Source organism: Oxyura jamaicensis, chromosome 5 (genome assembly GCF_011077185.1).
Source record: "Oxyura jamaicensis isolate SHBP4307 breed ruddy duck chromosome 5, BPBGC_Ojam_1.0, whole genome shotgun sequence".
In the NCBI taxonomy this organism is placed as follows: Eukaryota; Metazoa; Chordata; class Aves; order Anseriformes; family Anatidae; genus Oxyura; species Oxyura jamaicensis.
The window spans coordinates 22,876,577-22,901,768 of record NC_048897.1 but is presented as its reverse complement, the minus strand read 5'-3'; the positions used below and the strand labels follow the sequence as shown (position 1 = coordinate 22,901,768).

The 25,192-nt window shown below is 43.7% G+C and overlaps 2 protein-coding genes across 3 annotated transcripts; one reads left to right on the top strand and one right to left on the bottom strand.

Moving 5' to 3' along the window:
* The first annotated feature begins 602 nt into the window (after window positions 1-602).
* EIF2B2 (eukaryotic translation initiation factor 2B subunit beta) lies at window positions 603-6,961 on the top strand. The gene is made up of 8 exons (XM_035328123.1): window positions 603-765; window positions 1,004-1,124; window positions 1,740-1,888; window positions 2,364-2,527; window positions 2,813-2,908; window positions 3,601-3,738; window positions 4,296-4,362; window positions 5,095-6,961. The coding sequence occupies exons 1-8, from the start codon at window positions 603-605 to the stop codon at window positions 5,250-5,252; spliced, it is 1,056 nt and encodes a 351-aa protein (XP_035184014.1). The 3' UTR covers window positions 5,253-6,961.
* Window positions 6,411-25,157, bottom strand: MLH3 (mutL homolog 3). Of its 2 annotated transcripts, XM_035328120.1 has the most exons (13): window positions 25,098-25,157; window positions 21,297-24,634; window positions 18,673-18,771; window positions 17,913-17,983; window positions 16,924-17,028; window positions 15,050-15,122; window positions 14,366-14,437; window positions 13,228-13,336; window positions 10,029-10,188; window positions 8,716-8,739; window positions 8,455-8,533; window positions 7,347-7,498; window positions 6,411-6,746 (listed from the first exon to the last, which is right to left on the bottom strand). In XM_035328120.1, exons 2-13 carry the CDS (start codon window positions 24,586-24,588, stop codon window positions 6,654-6,656), a joined length of 4,329 nt encoding a protein of 1,442 aa, XP_035184011.1. In that variant the 5' UTR covers window positions 24,589-24,634; window positions 25,098-25,157; the 3' UTR covers window positions 6,411-6,653. The 2 variants fall into 2 exon arrangements, with proteins under 2 accessions (XP_035184011.1, XP_035184012.1); XM_035328121.1 differs by lacking the exon at window positions 25,098-25,157 and having other exon boundaries at window positions 21,297-24,649.
* Between the last annotated feature and the right edge of the window lie 35 nt (window positions 25,158-25,192).

Sequence of the window (25,192 nt, the reverse complement as noted above, 5' to 3'; positions counted from 1 at the left end):
CAGAAGCGGGCAGCCCTGTCCTGCCTCGCACCGCTCGTGCGTGGAGGGGCAGAAAGGGGGAACGGCGCTGCCCGTGGCGCGGACACAGCCTGGCGGGCGCTGCTGCCTGGAGCCGCTGGCTTGTAGGAGATGGCAGACACCTGATGCCAGGGGGAAGGGGCAGAGGGGGCAGCAGGGAGGGAGGGATGTGCCTGGACAGCACAGCAGGGCCCTAGGGAGGCCCTGGAGTGAGCACTGAGGGCATCAGACAGGCACAAGGGGACGTGAGGGGCACATTGAGATGTGAGGGGCACATCGAGACGTGAGGGGCACAACAAGACGTGAGGGGCACATTGAGATGTGAGGGGCTGCCCTGGCTCCCACCAAGCTCCCACCCGCCACCTTCCCACAACCCCCCGCGGCGGGGCCCGCCTGGCCCCGGGCTGTGGGGGGCAGCAAGGGGCTCCCCGCCCGTCTCCCGAGCAACGAGGGCGGGCCCTCCAGCCCCCGCCCCGCGCCTCTCATTGGCTGCTTCTTCTCGTCGCCTCGGTCTCCGCCAATGGGGAGGCCGTGCGGCGGCGGAAGCGGAAGCGGGCGGTGGTGGCGGGGCAGTGGGCGCCGCCATGCCGGGCGCGGCGGAGCGCGGCGCGGAGCTGCGGGAGCAGATGGACGCCTTCGTGGCGCGGCTGCGGGGCGGCGGCGGGCGGCCGCGCTCCGAGGACACGGCGCGGCACACGCTGGCGCTGCTGCGGAAGATCATCGCGCACGGCCACTGGGGCTCGGCCGGTGAGCGGCTGCGGCCTGGTCCCCGCGGCCCGGCTTCCCCGTCACGGGTCTGACGGCCCGCGGTGCTCCCTGAGGCCGTGCGGGTGGTGCGCGGCACGGGGGTGTCCTGCGGGACGGCCCTGCCGGTGCCTGTCCGCGGCGGTGTGGTGCCGGTGCAGGTCGGCCTGTGGCCGTGGAAGCGCCCTGCCCGCCGCGGGTCGGCTCCGGGCGGCGGTGACGCGGCTGTGCCCTCTTGCAGGGGAGCTGATGGAGCTGATCCGGGCGGAGGGCCGGAGGATGGCGGCAGCCCAGCCGTCAGAGACCACCGTGGGCAACATGGTGCGGCGAGTGCTGAAGGTCATCCGGGAGGAGTACGGCAGGTGAGGCGCCCCTCTCGTGATTCCCGTGCTCCTCTCGGGAGCCCGGGCAGGCCTGCCGCACGGTGCGTTTTGCTGCGTCCGTCAGCCTGCTTTGGTCTCCACCCTTTTCCATCTGCTTTTCCACCTTCAGAGGGATTTAGTGAGTTTAACATCAGAGGGAAAGACAGCAGTATCTATGGACCTGTAGTTTTCAAAGAAGCTGAGGACACTTCCTCTAGTGGAACTCCACCTGGTTTATGTGTCGTGGGCGTGTGAGCTTCACTGTCCCCACCAGAGCAGCCTGGGCTATGACTTTGGCCACCCATCCCCAAGAGGATCTGCTCTGCTATTGCAGTGGTATTCAGTGCTGCCCTCCACGTGCCTGCTGCAGCTTTTAGACACAACTTGGGAAAGCTCTTAGTGGCAGTGTCATGTGTCTTTCTGACACAGACACCTAGGGAAACTTCGTCATGGCATGCAGTTTCCCTGCATCCCTTGCATGCAATTCTCCTCCCTCTCTGTTGACATCCGTGTGCTGTGCTGTGGGGACACGAGGTCAGAAGCTCTCCTGCTGCCTCGTGTCAGGCCATGCCCCTGTGTGCTCTTCCGAAGCTGAAGGGCTCCTTCCCTCTGCAGGCTTCGTGGGCGCAGCGAGGAAAGCGACCAGCAAGAATCCCTGCACAAACTTCTGACTTCTGGAGGACTGAATGAGGATTTCAACACCTCCTACCCTACCCTCAAAGCTAACGTTATTGAAGCTATTAACGAGCTGCTAATAGAGCTAGGTATGGAGAGGTCTTAACTGCTCTGTTAGTGGGGCTCCTTATGGGATGGGGCTGATTGCCCTTGCACGTAGCACTGAGATATGTTTTTCTTCTTCTGCAGTCTTCTGACAGATCAGGCACCTGCTGCTCCTCCAGGCTGCCGCACGTCTCCTTTCCATGTGGCTCTAGTGCTACTGGGCTGTAAAACTGGGATTTCTGTCACATGTGGGCATAGTGCTTGGCTGGTGCTGACCACTCCGCTAGTGATGGAGTTTTCTGTATAACCATTTCCCCCAGTAGCTTGAAGGCACTGGGCGTTCAAGGGCCAGCTTCTCACTCCCTCCCCGCTGGTAAAAAAGAATGGGGGGAAACACTGCTCCTGCTCTACCAGTGTTCACAGCACTGCCTTAAGTAAAAAATGATCTGGTTGGAGGACAGCTTCACAAGTGTCACTTTCCCCGGCTTCTTTTCCGCTCACGGCTGCCTTCCGTTACAGAGGGCACCACCGATAACATCGCTATGCAGGCACTGGAGCACATCCACTCCAACGAGGTGATCATGACCATTGGCTACTCTCGCACTGTTGAGGCCTTCCTGAAGGAGGCTGCCCGCAAGCGGAAATTCCAGGTCATCGTGGCGGAGTGCGCGCCTTTCTGCCAGGTGAGGCACGGGCCCTGTGTTACGTGTGTTCTCGTGGATTTCTTGTATCTGGAGGCGAGCCGTCAGCACAGCACATGCAAGGGGAACTCTAGAGGAGTGCCTCTGCTGCAGTTCGGGATCAAAGACAGCTCATTGTCCTGTCCTGTGTCCTTCAGCTAGGGAGCTGTGTTTGTGCTCTGGTCCTTGATATCTTTGTGGCTTGGACAAGAATTGAGCGCTAATATCTGTACAGCTGCAGTTCAGAGCTGTGTTCCAGGGAAAAAATTAGGTTCTCCCTCTTTTCAGGGTCACGAAATGGCGGTCCGACTGTCTAAAGAGAACATCGAGACTACTGTCATGAGCGATGCAGCTATTTTTGCTGTCATGTCTCGAGTCAACAAGGTGAGTAGGGTGCTGCTGCACAAGGGAGTTCTCGGCAGGTTTGGTGCTTAGGCCTCAAACCAGCTGCGGGTCCCATCTGTGGTGGGTGTGCTTCCTCTGTGAAGGTTCAAAATTGTAATAATCCCTGCTTACAGATGGGTAGAGATTGTGTGCAACCCCAAATGGGTATGATCACTAACTGCATAGTGACTGGTTTTGCTGCTGTAGCAGCTAATGGGCAGAACAGTGCAAAAAAACAAGCCAGGAGAGCCTTGAAGGATTAACTTCCCAGTTTTAAAAGAAAATGGAACAGAAAGCAGCATTTCCAGAGGAGAAACTCCTCTTGCCTGGAACACAAGATGGGTGGTGAAGGGAATTGTTGAGGTGCAAGATGAAGACTTGACACCCCAAACAGAAAAAAAGTAATCCTAATCAATAAAATCCAGTCCCACCACTTCTCATCTATGTATTTCCAGCTGCTTTACCGTATTCCCACTTTACAGCAAGGCAGTCGTTGTTACTCGCACAAGCTTGCTTTGTAGGCCTGTAGCAGAACAGGGAACGCAGCCCAGGCTCTGCCTGGTGTTCCCTGCAGCAGAACGTACGTTTGTCCTGACAGACTCCTCCATCTCATCCAGGAGGGTCCAAGCCAGGAAGCTCTGTTTCCTCAGTTTGCTGCAGAGCGTGCATCTAACGCTAACTTGCCTTTTCAGGTCATCATTGGTACAAAGACAATCCTGGCCAATGGTGCGCTGATCGCCGTGAGCGGGACTCACACCCTGGCGCTGGCAGCGAAACACCACTCCACCCCGCTCATCGTGTGTGCCCCCATGTTCAAGCTCTCGCCGCAGGTAAGCACAGCACCCCTTCAGTACTGCACCTACCTTAAACGGATTCAAGGGGGGGATTTCTCTGCTGGTGGAAGCTTAAGGTGGAGAGCACCACCTGTCCCAAGGGGGGATTGGTAAATGAGGCATCTCTGGGTCTCCTGGAAGCGCTCCTTTGCTATGCCGAGTGGCGTTTTTCTTCTGTTTATATCTTTAGTGGTGAAAGACCCTCTGTACCTATGGAGGAGGTAGGTGGAGATGTTTCCTGCTCTCAGGAAACAACTCATTTCCAGTGTTGTCTGACAAGTGGCAGACTGAGGAAGTCACACCTCTGCTCCAGTTCCCTAGGTTTGCAGAAGGGCATACAGGGCATAGCTCTAAAAACATCTAGGGAAAGCCTTTCACTTGTGGGTGCTACAGAAGTTCTGGCCGCAACTACTGTGTAATTGTTATAAACAGATGCATTGTCTTGGCAAGTCGTCTTCCTCTGCTTTAATTCCTTCTAGCACCCTGTGTGTTTTCACTAGGGATAATAAGGTGCTCTTCTTTCCCCTGACCTTTCTGTACTCTGTCTCATTCAGTTCCCTAATGAAGAAGATTCATTCCACAAGTTTGTGTCACCACAGGAAGTGCTGCCATTCACAGAAGGTACTGGTTCTTCTTTATACAGGCTGGTCAAGTCTTTTTTTGGAACTCTATCCATCTTTGTAGTTCTGCTTCTGCTCTGGGCTGTTCAGCACGTTATTGCAGGATTACGATAAATGGTGTCAGACAGGTGGCAATTTCCTGCGGGACGCAGCAGATGCCCGACACTGGGGGCAGATTGCTTTCCTTCCCCCAACTCGTGTAACGTGAAAATTTGTTAGGTGATCTGCTTGTTGAAACCCAGTATCTGCAACGGGCTTCCCACCCGAGCACCATCTTTAGCAAGGTGGCAGCTCGCAGGCTCCCTCTCAGACAGTAATGTCTCTCTCAGTGCCCCATTTCTATGTGACAAAGACTTTTGGAAAAAAAAATACGTCAGGTTTGGCACAGGCCTTTGGTTTTGGCCTTTTGAGCTATTGTTGTAGCTTTAGCAGCACTGGGGTCCTTGTATTCTGATGATGTACTGTCAGGTGTTCTGTAAATCTGCATCAGAGGGGATCTGGGGGGGGAGGACGGGGAGGACTACCAGAAGAGCAGAGGATGCTGCTGCTCATCCAAGATTGCTGTGTATTTGTGATTCAGGGAGAAGTTGGAAAGGATTCCGGATGTCCCGGTACTGACTTTAGGGTGGCATGTGCATTGCCAGTTCCTTGAGGGGCCCAGGAAGATGCGCAGAAGGCTAAGCATGCTTTTTTAGGTTGTTTATGTCTAATCCTGCTGCTCTTCACTTTTCAGGGGAGATCCTGGCAAAGATCAATGTTCACTGCCCAGTGTTTGACTACGTCCCGCCAGAGCTCATTACTCTCTTCATTTCTAACATCGGGGGAAATGCACCTTCCTATATCTACCGCCTCATGAGTGAACTCTACCACCCAGATGACTACGAACTCTAATGCCAAGAAGCACGTCTGTCACTCTCCAGACTTTTCCCATCTTTCTAAAGAGAAAGATGCATCACCTAATTAAAGCCTGCGTTGCAAAGATGAGTTGCTGTGGGGAATCTGCTCAGTGCAGTGTCTTTCCTACCAGAAAGACCGGAAGACAGATCGCTTGTACAGGTTTTGACCCCTCTGCTGTTACAAGTCACACGGAGCTGCTAACCAACTTCAATTTTGAAATAGCAGGACATCCAAGTCACTCTCTGGGGCAGCTAAGCTGTTATTTCAAGGTGTGCTGTAATAAAGGCTGTTCACAGTGACCTCATGGTTAATCATGTTTCCACGCAGAATTAGTTTGTTTCCATAACTAGCAGCAGTCTTACCAGTTTAGTGAGCTACCTGCACCTATGCTGCAGTGGGAAGCTTAAGGTGTGCTTTTGCCTACGAATGTAATAGAAATCCATTAGTAATGCGCTTCAAAACTGAGCGTTTTTGTAGAATTTTCTGCCAATTTTTGAGTTACTGAAATACAACCCAGCTTTTTTAACATGCTGGAATAGAAATTCCTTTCTCGATGAAAGGCAGACTTCCAGGAGTCCTGTCAGTAAGCTTGCTCGTCTCTGCATCACAAGGCAGAGCTCAAGCTCTTGCTTTACTTAGTGGAGTCTGAGGGGCTTCCTTCCCACTTGCTGCTGGGTGACTGGGATCATTCTTCTCAGGCAGACATCTTGTTCTGAAAGCTCTTACTTTCTGTGAGGGGGAGCAGATGTAAATACCTGATTTATTTTTTTTAAACTAGATTTTAACACAGAACAAGGATGTCTGTGATTTAAATAAAAGGCATCTCTTACTGCTCTGAAATCTCTTTTCTAGCCTAGGCTGAGATACCAAATAAAACAGGAACATGTTCAAAAAAAAAAAACCTGCCTACTGTTAGTAATGCCATGAGCTATTTAGTTCTTTCTGTGGAGGTATGTTTCTGTGAAAGTGGGGCTATGCTAGGATTTAGAAATCTATTACTCAAGAATGCAAACTGCAGGGAGATAGAGAAAACAGCTGGGTGTGTCATTGACTGCCTCCTTAAGTAGAGACACTTTTTGATCCCAAGTGGGTTTGTATTTACTATGAAGCCGGTCAGTCCTCATTCCAACCACTGTCAGGAGCCCACAGAAATAGTGTTAATTTTATTAATAAATACCTCCTCAATTTCAAAGCACTATAAAATCCATTAATTAAAAGTCTCTTCTCTATTATGCAGAATCCTGCTGTGCTTGCAGTAACAGTGGCCGCAACTCGCCCTTGATAGTCAAGCAGTGACGTGACCCAGGTTTACAAGACAGTTCCTTAACATTGAAGATGCTTCTCCAGGTTTCAGGGCTGGGCTTCTGCTGTGTTCCCCTGGCTGCTCTCTGCTTCCTAGGTCAGTACTTTTTTTTGGTTAGGGTCTTTGCTTCCAAATAGGTGCCATGCTCGAACCATCTTCCGCAGTCTAGCCAAATTAGGTTTAGGCTGGGAGGAAAAGTATTAAGAACAACTAAATCATAACTAAATCAACTTCAGTGCCTCCGTGCTCTTTGCCCTAAAACAGACCTTCCCAGTTCTTGTCATATCTAATTCAAAGTCCCACATGACTTCCAACAGAATCTAATTTAATAACCTAATATAGTATAGTATTCTTAGGAGGTTTTTTTTTTCAATTTTAAATAAATGTTGCTATTTCTTTGCTTCTTTCCCCGTTTTATGTCATCTTACACTTTGGGAAGTGGGTATTTGTTTAATCTTTAGCATATTTGCTACTAGCAGAATATCAGAATTTACATGTTTTCCAAATTTTACCCCTAAAAACTGCAACTGCTTTGAATCTATGCTCAACTTCAACCACTAGTGAACCTCCTTCAAGTCAGTGTGACCACTCACATGGAACATGGTAAAATACTTTCTAAAGTGGTTCCAGGACAGAGGATTAATTTTCTCATTTTATACTTTACTGATAACAGCTCTGTGAAAGTTCCTGTAAGATACAGACAGCGCTGGTCTGTTCTAGTTCTAACACACCATGAGCCTTGTAATTCAGGGCAGGCTGCCTTCTTTCAGTGTCCCACACAGTACCTGAATTTCCTGCTGCAGATGGTCGATGTCTGCAAGGGGCATCATGGAAGGCCTTCCGTGAGCACACTGGAAGGGCAGCTGGCAAGAGGACAGAGCTTCAATGAGCTGACGGCTCTCCTCCAAGGTCAAACTGTCGTTGAACTTAATAGCTCCTGGAATAAGAGAAAATTCTTGGATGTGCTGCCAGAGAGAATTCAGACCACCTCTTGCTGCTGCATGAGGATCAGCTACCCAAAGCCTAAACTGTTTCACCTTATCCAAGTCTGATAGATGGAAGGATTATTAGATTTTGGCTTTTCAGGTGATGCAAGAAGCAAAGGAGCTTTTTTTTCTTTTTTTTTTTTTTTTTTTCCTAAGGACTGAAGATGCACATAAAGGCAGTAAAACCAGACGACAGCTATTACCCGTTCCATAGGCTTTATCAGCTTTATATGCCTGCCACTGACAGGCATCACTTCCAAACCCAAATGCCAGCCCTGCCACTAAGCCCTTTCTCACAAAGGGACACTTAATGGCATCCAGAAGAAATCAAAGCAGAATGTTAAGGAGTCAGAGCAGAGGTGCCTGCAATCTTTAGCCTTCACAGACTGACAAGACTATATGCATCCTGCCTTTCAGCCGTGGGACTTTTTTAGATATAAGAAGTTGTAATATACATTTTGCAATTTGTAGAACACAGTGACAGAGCATGGAAATAGATGCTTTTGGTCCATGTTTTTCAGCATAATCTTCTTAATACTTCACATAACACAGAAACTGCCCCAAGAGGCTAGACCTACTGCAGTCTACACCTGTAAGGAAGAATTGTTACTTGGTTGAGAGCTCCCATGGATGAGTGCATCTCAGTGAATCAAACACTATTTTATCAGTGTTTCATGCGTGGATTGGAAAGTACTTCAGGCCCACACAAATGAATTAGTGCAGTGTTGTTTGTTCCTCACAGTACTGTCCACAAAGAAACCATTATCTCCTCATCCCTATGAAACTGTAATCCTGGAATTCCTGCAAACACATTCTGAAACTACTGCCCCAGGAAGAATGCTGCATAGAAACAGGAAGGTTAAAAAATAAAGAAGGAATGAAAGAAAAGGAAAAGTAGTTTCCCTACCATGACAGGCTTGGGAAGCTAACACCTTCAGAAGCGTCAGAGGCAGTGTCCCTCGTGCTCGTCCTGTGGTCTGCACTAGCTAAAAGTAGTAAGGGAACATCATCTTACATTCCATTTAATGTGAAAAAAAAAGGAGAGAAATATAACAGGAATGAGCTAAATCCACATCTCTCTTACGGTGCTTATTGCTCTTATTCCCTCTGGTTTGTGCAATAAGCTTTGCATTATACCAGTCAACTTCAGAAACAGACAGCTACTCACCTCAACTTGTTCTTGAATAAACTCCTGGAAAGAAAAAGGTAAAATGATCAGTTGCTATTTCTCCCTTTCATTGCCCATACTCAGCTTTGTCCACATTTGTGGACAAATTAATGCATAAATGCCAGTATTTCCCAGGAAAAATGATGCAGTTGCTTGTACATTGACCATAGTGTGAAAGATCTCAGCACAAGTCCTGACATCTCACATATATCTTGTCAGGCTTGAGACTAATCACTTGGTTTCTCTCTGCATCAGTTTCCTGTAGAAATATACTCTAATATAGAGAGTATTATATAATAGACTCTCTATATTCAAAATATATATAAATGTACCTGCAAAATGGATATAATGGAACTCTCATACCTCAGAGTACAATACATACATGCTCTCTTTGAATAATTACCCTTTCTTCTTTGAATAATAGTCCACATGGATTTAATTTCTGATGTCTAGGATATAGAGAACTCTTAATCATGAATAGGTGCTACTAGTCCTAATTAAAATAAAAAGGACTGCAGAACAGGTCTGCCAAAACACTCATGAGATCTTGAAGTTTCAGCTAAGAAAGAGTGCTGATAAGAGACAGACATGGTCTGCAGCTGCCATTCAAAAAAATAAACAAACAAACAAACAAACAAAAGCAGTCTGCCACCACTTTTGGGGCTCTTGGCACACCGGGAGAATGCATTTTGACTTCTAACTGATTCTAGCAGGATTGGAAAAATAAATTCAATCAGATGAATTGTCTTTTTTTTCTTCTTATCAAAAGAGACGAGTGGCAAGACTGGACTGATTCACAATGGCTCAGCCTAGTGGCAGAATGTGGTACTTGTTAAAATTGTTAAAATTGTTAAAAAAAAAATAAAGAGAGTCCTTGATCCACTGACAATTGTGGACAACTGTTTACAATGGAAACTGCAAGCAATCAGTTCAGCAATTTCTTCCTCAAACCGCAGAACATCTGGAACAGCAGCTTTTAGAAAGCTGAACTGCCCATGCAGAGATTTCATGAAAATCCTAACAAATATTTCCATACCAGCAATAATAATTGTTTCACTGTTCATTCAAGTGTTCACGAAGGATGAGCAGTAAACCAATGAAATATCTGAACTGCTTACTATTTTTCTCAGCTTTTCAACTATTTCAAGTCTGAAGCAGTCTCCTATAATTGCTATTATATGTCAGGGACTTCAGTATGGGACTATTCAGCTACTAAAAGAGATGGCACCCACACTGCCCGTAACTCTCTCATAACAATGATTAACACAGCAAGCCTGTATCACAAATTGCACTGATCCACATCCACAGCTGACCTCCACAATGCTTTCAGTGACAGGTTGTCTTTTCCGTCGTAATTCATTGGCCTCTCTTTCTATAAAACACAGCGGCACTTTTTTGACTAGAACCAAGGAGCTGCTGGTCTCAGGAAATGATAATTCAAGGCCCAGATCCTTCAAATTTTTGTAGCAGCATCTGAGGAAAAAAAATAAAGCAAAACAACAGAAATAAGACCCAACCAACCACATCTCCACAGCATACCTAAATATTTCCTCAGTTTCCATGTTTCTTTTTTCCTGCAACAGTTTCCAATCCTGAAAACCACACCTCTCAATATTCCAATTAATTTTGCCCTTCCACTCTACATTCACCTAACACTTTTCACTCCAATCAACTGTGCATATTGCATGTTCCACAGCTGAAAGATCAAAGAGTTCTTGTATTATGCAGATAACTTTGTATGTAAATTTATAAATCTTTCTTTTCTAAAGATGCAGCAGGTGTCTGGTTCAAGCAAAAATTACCAACTCATCATACAAATAGGAAAATGCACATACCCCCTTCAAATACAAGAATTACACATCATAAAGGCTGCTTTAAGTCTAACCTAAAAAACTGATTTCAATTGACATGTAATAGCAAATGCTTACAACAGAAAAATATTGCAAGAGATTTATGCCAGTTTAAAGAATTTGTGTCCTGTTAATAAAACACAGAGTCCAGGAAAGAACAACTTTTAGTTAATCTGACATTTGTCACCTTGCAGATGGAAAAGCACATACAAAAACTGGACTTCACAGTCAAATGAGAACTTGCCATCAAAGAGAAGGAATAGCCAGCAATTATCAACAATAGCATAAAACAATTATAACAATATATGTGCATATGTATATTATTCATTCAGGGAATATTAATTTAAAACAAAGGTGGTGAAGGTTAGTTATAGAAAAGAGATTCTCTGAACAAAAAAGAAGCTATTCTAAACTCATTAAAATCAATCATCAGAATAATGCAATTACCAGGCTCGACAAGGAGATGACTTGTGTTATTCTAACAAGGAGAAGGAGACCAAGTATAAGCCTACAGTGAGAGGAAAAAGACTGAAAACGTCCATTGTGGTGAAATAACAGAATCCATGGAGCTAGTGGACTCAACTGAGCCCTCCTCCCCTTTTTTAAAAAAAATAAAAAAGGAAGTTCAAGAGAGTAAGCAGAACAATGCATTACTGCAACAATTACTAGCCAAATAACAGAATCAAAAACTGCAGGTGAACCAGAAGTCCACCAGCAAGCACAGCTGAAGAGAAAGATCTTTCAGGAAAGTGCATATATTTCAATACATTGACCTTTACTCTGCAAGCAACATCAGTATTTAGATTTTCCATAGTGCTTTTAATTAATAACTTTTAGTACAGTTAGTCTCACAGACTGGTTGTAAATACTGATAAACTAAAGAGCAATACAAAAAAAAACACCAGTAAGCTAACACCAGTATATGCCATCAGCAGAAAGCTTCTTGAATCAATTATCTTATGTGGCAATAGGAAATCACAACTGGCATTCCAATGTTGAATAATTTAACCAGCTTCCATAAAAGAAAACCATGCCTCTATGATTTACTTTATCTTACTGATTTTTTTTTTACTATGCTTGTGATATAGTTGTTGAAAAGCAGTGTCTCAGATAATTTATTTGGGCTTTCAAAAAGCCTTTGAAAGTGGCTAGAAATGCAAGTCTGATGAATTAGAAAGTTAAATGAAAAATGGAAAAACTTGATTTACTGCTCATAAGAACAAATTAATGCAAAGTAGCAGGAATAATTTGATCTATGCTTGTATTTTGTTGGTTTCTACATTAAACAGCAAAAATTAAAAAAAAAAAAAACAACCAACCAACCAAAAAAAAACAACAACTGTGTTTTACTGTCATGGCAGCTCAATAAACAAGCAGTTAATGTAAGCAGCAGTAGACAAAAAAAAAAGTAGACAAAATACCAGGTGTATATATGCACCCGTATATATATAACAAACAGAAGATATGGGAACAATTGTAAAGCTATTGTTGAAATCAGTGGGATACTGCCATTTGGTATATTGTATTCAGTTTTGGCCCTCCAGTCACAAAAGTAGGTATGTCAAACATGGAAGACATTCAAAGATGAGTGTAATTCCAAGTTGAACAAGAGGCATTAAAAATATGGTGATGTTGGCAAGAATATCATTAAAAGATAAGAACAACAAAGGCATCCAAATATTGTTGAACTATGAGCAGCAGTGGTTACATTCTCAAATTTTTCCATACAGCAGGTGGTGAATAATAGTGCTTTACCCTTTCCTCTGGAATTTCTGGTATTAGCCATCATAACACACACGAGTTACCAAACGGACATAGCAGCGATACCATTACGATCAGAATACACACAAAAAGGGCTTTCCACCAAACAAGTGCATCCCTATAAAAGGCAGCAATCTTAACAAGGAGTGATTTAAATGCTGATGAGTTTGCCACAGACATCACACACACACACAAAAAAGGGGGAGTCTGAAAATAACAATGAGGTAGACCTGTGGAAGTTAAGAGAGGACTTTGAACACAAAGAACATGAGAAAAAAATACAAATGCATGTGACAGGAGACAGTCAGGGATATCTGGGGGAAACAAAAATGATCAATTAGCATCCAGTAGGTCTATAGTAGTCCAACAACACATTTGCATCTTAGCCTAAACTCTTGCAGTACAAAAGTTAAGTATCCTAATAGTAACCAGTCTACCATTCTAAAACATTTGGGAAACAGTGCTCATTAGTTACTCTTGGCAGGCACCTAAGATTAAGGAATGCATTTTTGAAGGATTCACAACACAAGCTTTCCATAGCACATCTTTCTCCTCTCCAACAGTGCCTATTAAGTCAGTGCCTATATCTACACTGGGAGCACTGCACTCCAGCATGCACTTCCAAGTCCTGGTCCCTAGCCAGGAGGATCTGCTGCAGAGTGCTGTGGTACTCTTCTGGCTCATGCCCCAAGGTTCACCTTCCCAGGGAAACCAGAGCGTATTGCAGTGGCACAGAGATGGCACACCAGAAGCCCACTTATTTTCCACAGAATAGATATACCCAAATGGTCTCTGCTCAGGGAAGAATAAACAGCTGTGGTGGTGACCTAAGTTATACAGAGAGATCTTCCTAGTCAGCAGAGCCTTCCCCCAAAGTTTAGAGCGACTGGCCATTACTAACCGTAGAATTCTTCTTTGCTCTTCTGTAACTTCAATCTCCATAGGGGGAGAGATGGAGGAGGACAGTAATTTCTTCTTGCCACATGCTGCAGCTTCCTTCTCATAGGAATCTGTGAATGAAACATTTGGAAATATCCCTCTTTGAATATTTACGTAGGCATTACCCTTAATGACCCTATGGTTTGGCATGTAATCCTCTGTTTGGATTTAAAAATGACCACAGAATGCCTTCTCCTGAAACTTGTGGAGGACTGGGAATGTCACAAACCAGACATCTAGTCTCTGTGGAGGGGTTGGTTAATGCCACTTTGTTTTTTCCCACCATTTCCAAAAAAGAGTCACCCTAAATAGCAAAAAACAAAAAACAAGTAAAAATCAAAACAAAACAAAAAAGCAACAACCCTACTGATATATTTAGTTCAACTCACAGAGAGCAATTTTTCCACAGAAAAATCTCTCATAAAAGGCATTAAAATACTATTCATTAAGCATCTCTCCCTTCAGTTTTTAACTTTTTTCAGTACCTGACCAAAAAGAGCAGATTTCCTGGAATCCTCTCTGCAGGAACTGCATAGTATTTCTCAATGAAAGAGAAGGTCAATGATTTTTAAGTACTTGATGGATAGCTATTGTGCTTTCTAATACTGAAACCAATGGCTAATGAGCTTACAGAAAAGACCATTATCCCCCCTGGTTTCAGAATGAAGAAATGTTAGGCTTTAAGCATGGTATTCAGCTAAAAAGGAACCATACTCTGCACCCCACGTCTTATTCTTCACAGCATAACCACATGCTCTTATTGATGTTGTTCTGTTTCCTGTTCATTGTTTTTCCTATCAGTCTTCCTGCCCTTTCATTATGTCAGGACTATTTTAGTTTGATAGTTCTGTGGGTAGGGTGCATATCTTCTGTTTTTGGAAACACTGTAACAATTTTCAGCTGCCAATGCTATGAATGCTACCCATACTGAATGGCTGCATTCTGACAGGGATCAGGGTCAAGACGACAAATCAATATCCTATTGGTTCAACATACCCCAGATTTATCCTTATAACAAATCAGTTAGCAAGCTTTCCCTTTAAGGCTCATGTTTGCACTTTCCTGTGCACTATCTTTCCTAAAACCACCTGAATCCTCACCTGCAATAAGCTGCTCCAAGCGGATCCGTTCATGTGCTGCATGTTGGTCTACCAAAACCAAGAGGTTTCCACCTAAAAATGTAGCACAATAGATTAGAAATAGGCAACTTGGTACCAGCAACTGCACGGGCTGGAAAGAAGAAGGTAAGTACTGACTAGTTTTACAAAAATGAAGTGAGGACGAGATTGTCTTGGCAGAACAGCGTCACTACAGAAATGAAATTTGGTGATCCAAATGGAGCATTTAAATTAAGGGTTGCTAGATTAAGCCAGAAAATCTTGTCTATTGACATCTTCATCTAACTTCAGAATGAGAGCTGAGGTCACGCACAAACTGTCCTGTCTAATACAGTCTTTAAAAACATTACAAAAAATACTGATTTTGAATGCCTTTTTTGTACAGCTTCAGCAAGCTGTGGCAATGAAATCCAGACAATGTGAACACAGTCTGAAAGACGTTAGTAATTTGAGTATAATCTATTTTTATAACACTAATCTGAAGGCAGTAGGAACGTTCAACAACATCCAAAATAAAGAGTAAGAAGATCCAGGCAATTTCATATGAAGGCTAACATTTTGCTCTACTCATGATATCATCCCAAGACAAGAAGACAAGCAGGACTGTGTTCCCTCTGCAGTATAACTACATTTGAAACCTAACTCAATAATAATAACTACTCTTACCTTCCTTTTTATCCATTTCATTCCTAGTGTTGATTACACAAGCAATAAATTTGTTGTCCACTTGCTGAAGAACCTGTAAGATACTCAGAACAATCATTACCCAGTGGTAAAATGATTTTTAAAATCAAGGTAAACAAAAGAAGATGACAATCAAAATGGATCAAACACACAGAACAGCTATGACGATGATTAGGGGAGTGGAAATCCCATCTTTTCTAATCTCAAAGGCTCAAGGAATTTGAGCTAGCAAAACTGAAACCGTGAAGATATATATTCTTTACAATAAAATGAGGGTCTAAATATGGAAAAGGCAGAAATTATTTGGCTAAAATATAACACTGTCTGATCAAATGACCATAAATTGGTCATGAAACAGTTTAGTCTGGAACTATAAGAAAGTTTCAGAATAGCCAAGAAAACAATTCTGGATCTGTCTTTTCAAAGACAGTTGTAAGGGCAAGAACTGCGAGGTGGGGGTGGAAATTTACAGAATGGATTAAATGGTGGTATAGAAGCCTCTTTAGCTGGGAATTGAAGCTGTACACGGCAACTCTAAGTATCTAATCTGCTGACACCACCAAAAAAAAAACATAAACAACTTTTTACAATCTGAGCTGTGTCTAAGGGCTCGTGCTGATCATCTGTAGGAGCCAGGAAGCATTTTTTTTTTTGCCTCTTTTTCTTTTGCCTAACTTGCCTTTGAGAGTTGCTTCCACCTTCTCTTCACGCATCATAAATCAACCTGAGCTAGAGATGGAATGCTGCACAGTGATGCACAATGCTTTAAGTATCTAATTTTTATATTTAAATTAACAGATAAAGGGTTAGGGAAGAATTTCTCCCTCAGTCACATGGACAGAGCACACTGGGAATACTGTCTCACTATATACGCTCTGTGCAATCCCTAGGTAAAAATGAATAGATGATCCTATTTCTTTGAAGGGATACAAGACATTAACAATTATTTTTCTTCTGCTTTACGGCTTTCTTCTCTGGTCTTTTTGAAACATAACCCGTTTCCTGTAATAACTTTATTCACTCCCGTTATTCTTGCACACACAACCTAAGTGAGAATCATTGATGTTCTTCTCACCCTGGAGCTTAACGTTACCATGTCCCATCTGTCAGAACCTGCAATCTCAAAGTCAGCAACCTGATCACATGAGAATGATGCTAATTTGGATTACAAGCCTTTAGTCATTAATAAGTAACACACAGAGATAATTCACTTTGACATTTTTATCCAGGCAAACTGTCAAACAATGTAAGCTGCAGCCATATGTTTACGTCAGCTTTTAAGTTAACAACCAAAACATTCAATAAAAAAGCATTAAAATAGTTACGCTTCATGCCACGATGCCATTTTTAAGAATCACTTCTCAGAGCAGCTATAAATCTTAAAAGGAAATTTCAAGTCTTTCCAGGAAATCTGGGATTTGCTTTTGAAACCACTGTGCTGAAGAATTAAATTTCTAAGGTCAATAAATATAGAACATGTAGGACACAGATTTCAGGGGAATACAAACTAGCAAATATCTTCAACAAATGTAAAAACCTGCCTGTTGAAAGATCATTTAGTTAACAGTGTTTCAAAGCAGTGGCAACAGGGCTGCCCCATGATTTGATTTAACCATACCGTCAAGGACTCTAGTTGCTTTGCAGATAGATAGCTGATTATCTATCAGAAGATACTAAGATCTCACATGACACACGTCTGATGGTACTGCAAATCAACTGAGATTTCTGTTTGTGCTTGTGAAAAGGATATGATCTATTTCCCTGAAGACCTCTCTCCTACAAGGCAGAAACTTCAGAAAACCCCAATTGCTGAATGGGAATTTTGGCATGAAAACTAGAAATAGGTGATATTGTACCTGCATCGAATGGACCATGTCTTTGGTGAAACGGTAAGGATACAAGATATTGTGAATTTTCACAGCCAGATTTTCAGCCTGACCGCTGGTCACATCCACAGCAATCTGTAAAAAGAGAATTACATGGAGAGTTTATAGTATCAAGCCACCCGTGGAGAATAAGAAATATATATATATCAGATTTAGGAAAGAACATTCTGGAGATTGCTCTCTTTATAGTTTGACAAACCAAGCTTTCTACACAAGAACAGCACTAGCTAACGATCCCATCTGGCAATCCCTCTGCTACTGTCCCCATATACTTTCCCATCTGGATATTACCTGCTGACTTCACAGCATTCAGTTACTTGCAATTACCTACCAGAAAACCCGAAGCTAACAATCAGCCTACGCAAGCTGTCAGTAGATGAGATGTACTACCCTGAGATGACTCAAAGGACCTCACCGTAACAAACAAACAAACATTCCTCTGCAGAAACTCACCAGCAGGTGGTTTGCTACTCCATCTCCATTGTTTGCAGGTGGAAGTGATTACATACGTATGTTTACACACACACAACATGATGATTAAAGATAATGCTACATCATGACAACAAAAGAAGTCTGTATAAAAGCTCAAACATTGTTTCCCTCTCACATGCTATAGCCCTGCCAGGCTACACAAACAACTGCAGTAAAATACAATTTTGCCATCCGAAAACTTTAAGATGAACATTTCTGTAGAGGGAAAGACAGCCTACAACAATGTTTTGTTTGTGAAAGGCAAAAGATTAGCCTGATATTTATTCAAAGGCTGAATATATGCACAAAAATGACTTACATGTAAACCATCTATAAAATACATATAATTGCGAGGTCTGTAGTCTAATATATCACTGAATAAATTATATACAATATTTACAATATTTGCAATTTTGGTCCCTATGTCAGAAAGTAACAGAAGGATAAAATGACTCCTGTTTTAGCATGAGATGCAAGATAATGCTTACCTCTGGGTAGCGAACAAAAACAGGATTATCCCATTCTGACAGCAATGACTGGAGAGACTCGCCTTCAGCATCTGGGAAAGAACATACAGATAATACAGGGACTGCCATCAGCAGAAGGAACATTGGGTACCTCTACCTCACACAAGTATTATTATATTTTTTTTTCCTTCAAAAAAGGGGGAGAACGTACAGATAAATAATGGAACACATGAGGTTGGGCTTCTCTATTGTCTGCTTTAACTAGAAAGGTCCCTGTGCAGCTTGCTGTCTCCTGTGCATGCTGCAGCACAATTCAACAGGCCCTGGAAGTGAAAAAAAAAACTAAAAAAAAAAAAAAAAAAAAAAAAAAGCACCTGCTTAGCTACCCACTGCCCTTGGACAAAGCCACATACCAAAAAGGTGATTTCATCCTTTCCATCACAAAAAAAAAAAAAAATAAAAAAATAAAAAAATAGTGAGGATTGAAGCTATTTTTCACATTCCAAGGTTGGAATGAGTACAAAGAAGGGACTAGGTAATTATTCTTTAAACTTCTGACATAATTCAACAAAGAACTGGGTATTTCATCCTGTAAATAAGTACCCCCTAACCTGCCTTCAACCCTAAAAGAATTTTTTTTTCCAGTTCTAGATCCGAGATGACTCACACAGCCCCATTGTTAACAGACCTTGAGTAATTCTGGGTTCCTGTTGGGACATCTGGGAGAATTCTTTGATTTGTTTTTACAACAGAACACTGTGTCCTGGAAAGCTGGCCCTACCTCTCGGATCCTGGCTTGCTAGAGTCTTCTCTTTTCGAGGTCTAGGAAGGAAGGGTAGCACAATCTCACTTCTAAAGGGATGGCACCTGCACTGAACCCCTAAACACAACATAAATTTACTGCTGCAGATTCATCAACATGCAAAACTACAAAAAGCTTATTATATTCTTATAAATGAGCGTGTGCTTAGCTCAGGCAAATTAGAGTATCTCACAGATTTTGCCATCCAACATTGAGAAATAGCAGCATATATGTAAAGTACTGAGAATTATTAGACACAGTTACATGTGGAAATTTATTTAAAATACTACTGTGGCTTCTGCAAGACTGCCCTTCTTAGAAATTGGCTGCTGCTTTAATCACATAAGAATTACTTCCAGACTTAGTGCAATCAGAAGTTATCCTCAAAGGAAAGTGTTATCCTCAACAGAAAGAGAAGCCATGCAGTAAAGTCTTTCAGATATCAAAACACTCCTGACTTTCAGGAATGACAAACTGTCAGCCCACCACCAGTCCCATCAATACTTCATGCAGTTATCAGCAACTTGTAAGACTACAAACTACAAGCTGGTGAGACCGCACGAGATACCAGAGTTAGCCTAACAAGTTCCTACCCACCCAGAAATGATTTATTGATATTATAAACCTGCACTGTTATCAAGATTATTAAGAAAAGTGGCTCTGATTTCCAGCACAGCGGTAAACATTTCACCCTTCCTTTGGTACAATTCAGCCTTCTATTCTTTGTGAAATAATAATGAATTAATAAAGTTCCTTTCTACTAAGAAATTACGGGTGTGCATGCAGGAAAAGTGGCAGTGATAAAGCCAAAGAAAACCAGCTGTGTGCTGATAAGCTTGGTATGAAAAAGCTCTGTGAGATCCTACGGCCAGCTCATAGACTTCTGACTGTTGGCTTTAGCCCAGGAAAGCCCAGGGATGGTTCTGCCCTGGGGACTGAGAATCCTTCCAAGAATCCAAACTGGCAGTCCCACACAGGAAGGTAACTCAGGGTCCAAGTGCCTCAACACCCAGTCACAGACTCTTACTGAACAGAGGGCAAGATGGCCTGATGTGATTCCTGGTAAACCAGGGCAAAATGAAGAATTCCATCTCGTTTAGACTTAGATACAACTTTTATAGCTATTGCCATGGAAAGATGTTACCCCTCGAGTTCACAGAAGCATCTATCACTTCTGTGAAGAGGAGCCCAGTGTTTACACATGTAACAAACACTGGTTCATTTCCCTGCTTCTTGTTGCAGGAAAACCCTGATCAGGACGTACACGGCTCACAAAGGATTGTCTTGCCCAACGGCCAGCGAGAATTCAGAGCTGGCAAGGATATTATTAATTTAATTCTTCTGATGGGTAACATCAGGAAAGGTGCTGAGGATAACTTATCTACTTCAGACATGCAAATCACATACAGTTAGCACACTAGAATACTGATTTTCCCTTGCCTCAATTAGCTTATTAAAATATATTGGTGCCAGGACATGTCAATCAATAATGTAATAAACGTAAGAAAAAAAAATGCAGGCATAGCTGGCAACAAAGACCAAGCTGAACTGGGATGTCAACCTAATACAAAGAATATTAACCTAATACAAACGCATAGCATCAGATTATTCAGAAAGCCATTTGATAGTGAAACACAGCTTAATAAATTTTCCTGTAATGGCCAGCTTAATCTGAACAAACATAATTAAGTTTAACCTACAAAATCCAGCATTTCTGTCGGGCACATGGAGTAGATGGGATGTGACGTGACAAGATGGCAGAAGAAGAAAATACAGCCTACAAGTGGAATGGCTGCATCTTTGGTCAAAATATTTCTGTCTGTAGACATAATAAAGAGCAATTTTGAATAGATTTATTAATGGAAGGGAAAATTATCAAAGACGTTGTTTTACCAAGCCAGACACGGAGGACACAGAAAGCCAAGACCAACAGCTAGATCAATGAGGACTTGTATATGTTCTACCACTGACAAAACAATACGACGCAGCGCCCTGTAACTTCAAGAAAAGCTCCACCATCAAACTGCCAGCAATGCTGTACAACATCTCCTGCAACACGCAGCCTTCCAACATCCATGGCACAGACTATGCATTCTCAATGAAATGACAGATTTCTGTTCATTTTTCAAGGGTTGTTTTAAATTGTGTAGGCAGGCTGAAAAAAGGGTCATTTTTGTGGTTTAATATGGGGCTCACAGTAACAACACGATCTTGGAAGCATAACAAAGTGTTAAAAAAACCACAATATATTTCTGGTACACTTATTTTGAAGTAGGTCTTGCTTTATAAACAATAACAATTATATGTAATTGTGATCACAGTACATGCCACGATGCCCAGTGAAAACTAGGCAGCTGCCTGTTAATTGACAAGGTGTTGCCATTTCTTTCTACTGTTTTATTTAAAATTACTCTTTTAACATCTTGCATGTTAACATTTTTCTGTCTCCACAGCCTCCAACACTTTTCTGTTTCCCACACAGCTATTACACCTAACGCAGTGGATATTTAAATTGCCAGGTGCTGTCAGCAAAGCATTTTATGCACCTAGCAGAACACAAATTGTTTTCCTCATTCTGTTTTCACCCCAGCACACCCTCTTACCATTCTCTGAGACAACATTCACAGCCATTGTCGTTATATCTTTAACGCAGGCAGCCTGAAATCCCTCAGCAGGAGGAGTGCTGTAGGTGCTCAGTCCAGTTGCTCTGTTGATGTATATCGTCTTACCCGAGGAAGCATCAAAATCTTGCAGCCAGTCAGAACAACGCAAATCATCTCTGGGGTCGCCTCTACTTGTATTGTCTGCAGAGAACGCCAGGTTACTTGGGAAAGTCACACAGGGAACCTCAGTATCTTTCAAGTTTTGATTTGAGAATTCAGCTAATGCGCTTTTATCTTCACAGATTACGTTAGAACAATCTTTTTTTGCTGGTAATGGTAAAACACTGCTTGCAGAGACTACGTATTCCCCTTCAGTGCTGCTGAGTGATGACGAGCTGACAGGGTGTTTTGTGGGCTCTGCTCTCGTGTCATCTGACGGCCGGCAAGCATCCCCCTTCGAAATGCTGCAACTTTCCCTCATGTTTTCCACTGTCAATTTACACACTTGACGTGCATTATACAAACCATCATTATGTGAAGATTCAAGATCAAAAGAGTAGTTATCTTTTCCACTGGAATCTGTTTTGAATTGCTCACCAAGTTCTTTTCCTTCTTTGCGGTCGCTTCTCATTCTGGACAATTTGGATGATAATGATCCTGGAGATCTTCTACTACTTATGTTTGTTTTACTAACCTTTGAGTAGTCAGACAATGTCAAAGGGCTCTGACAAACGGCCCGTTTGTCTGGTGAAACTTCTCCACTGCAGACTAAAGTCTCATTCAAAGATCTCACAAGCTGGCTGTTATTATTAGAATCTGCGTCTTCCAAAGTCGGAGTCTCACAAATACTCAAGCCACCGTGACCATCATTCTGCTTCTTTGAAAAGTCGCAGTTAGCTTGTGAATTAAAAGCGGGGACACCAGATTTGCTCTGCTCTGATAACGGCGTTGGCAGCATACACTTGACTCTCCCGTAATATCTCCTGAACTTTTCTAGTGAACCCAGCTGCGTGGATAGGCTCAGCCTCTTACAGGGCTGTGATCTTGGCTCAGCTATTTGTCTTCTAGGACTTTTTGTAGCTTTATTGTGAGGATTACCTAAAGATGTTGCCAATGGCAATTCTGTAGCATCTGATGTTTCATAATGTCTTTTACTGGCAGCAGTGGGCATGGCTGTCCCCTCTCTCACCTGATTTGACAAACTTTTGTTCTCCGACTGCTCGCCTCTGTCACCCGTGCGTACTTCTCTGCTGCAGAGAGGTGTGTCTTCTTTATTTGTATTACTGGAAATATCCTTAGCATTTAAAGCTTGAGTGGGAAAATTCACTTTGTGCTTAAGTGTGTACTTGGCACTGACAGGGCCAGGTCTACTGTGCATGTTTAACGCAAGACTTCTTTCTGTTTGTTCACGCCCACCTGGGGGTTCATTTTGCACATGTGTTTTGAGGCCTACGGAACACATTTTTTGGGGTACTGAACTAACAGCTCCCCTTCCAGCATCACCCACCACTTCAGTTGTTTCCCTGTCTCCTTTTCCTGCATTACAGAGTCTTATCAATGAACTTCCAGAGACAGTTTCAGACTCTGTTGCTGTTTCAGTAGGGTCTTGTCTCTCAGACAACCAACGAATAATACCAGCATTCGGGTTACAGACCGGGTTGCTTTTCTGCACTACTTTCTCTTGCTGGTTTCCCACATCTTTTATGTAGTCGTCTGCACGATGCAGCAGGTCACGACTGTCTATTTTTATCAGTGCTGATCTGGCCCCTTCAGTGAAAGAGGAATGGAGATTTTTGGAAGATCTGAGATGAGCTTCAGGCACTCTTTCGGAACAATTAGCGTCTTTTGGCTCCTGTTCTGAGATATCTGACATAGTGAAGTTAGAAGTTGTGTCATCTCTGTTGGGCAGTGGAATCTCTGCTTTACTGTTTCTACACGGATCAGTTGGTTCAGCAATCTTTTGATTTGAGGAAACTTCAATTTCCTGTAGATTTTTATCTGACTCTGTAGGATTTGAAGATTTTTTTCCCATCGTGGATTTTCTTTTGACATCTTTTGATTGCAACTTACATATTTCATAGGAATCCAAAATTTCATCACATGCTTTCTTAAAGTTTTCTTGGATGCTCTTCTCCTCAGAGAGCGAGGGCTTCGGAACTGGAGCATTATACAAACAAAAGTCATTATCTTCGTTAAATTCTCTGATGTCCTCACTACATGGTTCAATAAATAAATGTTCTCGCTTCAAAAACATTTTCACTCCTTCCTCTACGCAAGCTAGAAGAGCATCCCAGTTCTGGAACTCGATCAGAGTTTTTGCAGGTTCCAGACACACATCGTAGTCACTGTACGCACAGGACACATTGAGAATGAAGATCCCATACAGCTCTGGGCCACTACGATGGCGACCAGGACTTGAGCAAGCCTGTCTGATTGCAGGGCCACTTTTTGCTTTGCAAATGACACTTTGTTTTCTTAATAAAAAATCAATTAGTTTGTGTAGTCTTGTCTTTAAAACAAGCCTCCTATTCACATACAAGAACTGCATGTTCTTGTTGTAATGTCCTTCAGAACTGATATATCCACTTATCTCAAATCCTCCAGACTTATGGCTCATTTCTCTTAACTTCTGTGATCTGCCCAGCCCATGGATTTGACAAAAACGAGAGTAAACGTCTCTCGTCTTAGGGAGCTGAAGCACCATGGCACAAGAAACATCATTCCTTAAAGAAAGTGAAACAGAGGGATGCATCAGTGAAATTGCCTCTACTTTCTGTCTCACTCTCTCAAATTCCAGCAAAGGATCCATGCACCTCCTCCTCACTGGTAGCTGATGGAACAGATTGCACACGGTCACTGTCGTTCCGCCACTTGGTCTGCTCAGCTCAGCTTCACAGACTTCCAGCGCATGCCCGTTGTGAAACAGCTTCACAAAGGTTTTTGCTGTCCTGCTGGTCTTTGAGGAAACTTCCACGATGCTGGCCACGTTAGCTATGCTTGCCAGAGCCTCCCCTCTAAAGCCATAGTACGTCAGGTTCTCCAGGTCTCCCACTGAGCTGCACTTACTGGTGAAATATCGCTTTCCCATTTTATGCAAATCATCTCTCCCCATCCCGGTGCCATTGTCCACCACCTGGATCTTAAAAGCTTCCAAATCCACCCTGACAGCTACGCACGTTGCTTTGGCATCGATGCTGTTGAGGACAAGCTCCTCGACGCACTGCCCCAGCGAGGTGACGGTCACTCCGGAGCGCAGCCGGGCGCGCACATCTTCACCCAGATGCTTGATCATGTCAAAGCCAGGTGGGGGAAGGACTCGGGGAGATCACACAGCCATGTTATTTCAATTACCTGGGGGTGGGGGAGGAAGAAGGTATAATTAGAGGATTAAAGGCCTGACAGCTGTGCTGCATGCACCCTTATAGATATAATGTGCTTGTTTTCCTCCTATTTAGAGTTTTTTTTCTGCGATTAGCACCCTGCTCAGGCTTGGACTATGTGTCACCCGGTGCCTTCAAGGCAGACGGCCAGAACCTGAGCGTGCGCCCCTAACAACACACCTGCTCCCCAAATCCAAGGCACCCAGAGGGAAACCCGGCCCGGGAAGGCCGAACCCAAAGGCCCTCTGCTTCAGTACCGCACACACACAGCACCGCCAGGGAGCAGCCCGGGGCCGCCCTCCCCTCGCTGCGCCCTCCACCCCCGGGGCCGGGCAGCGCCTCCCCGCTGGTCCCTGCCCCGGTCCCGGTCCCCGTCCCTGTCCCGGTCCCTCTGAGCCGCCCGCCCGAGGCTCGGCGCGAGCCCACCCCCACCCCAACGGCCGCGGCGCGAGCCCAACGGCCGCGGGGCGCCCCGCGCGAGGGCGGCGGTGAGGGACCCCGGTAGGGAGCCGGCGG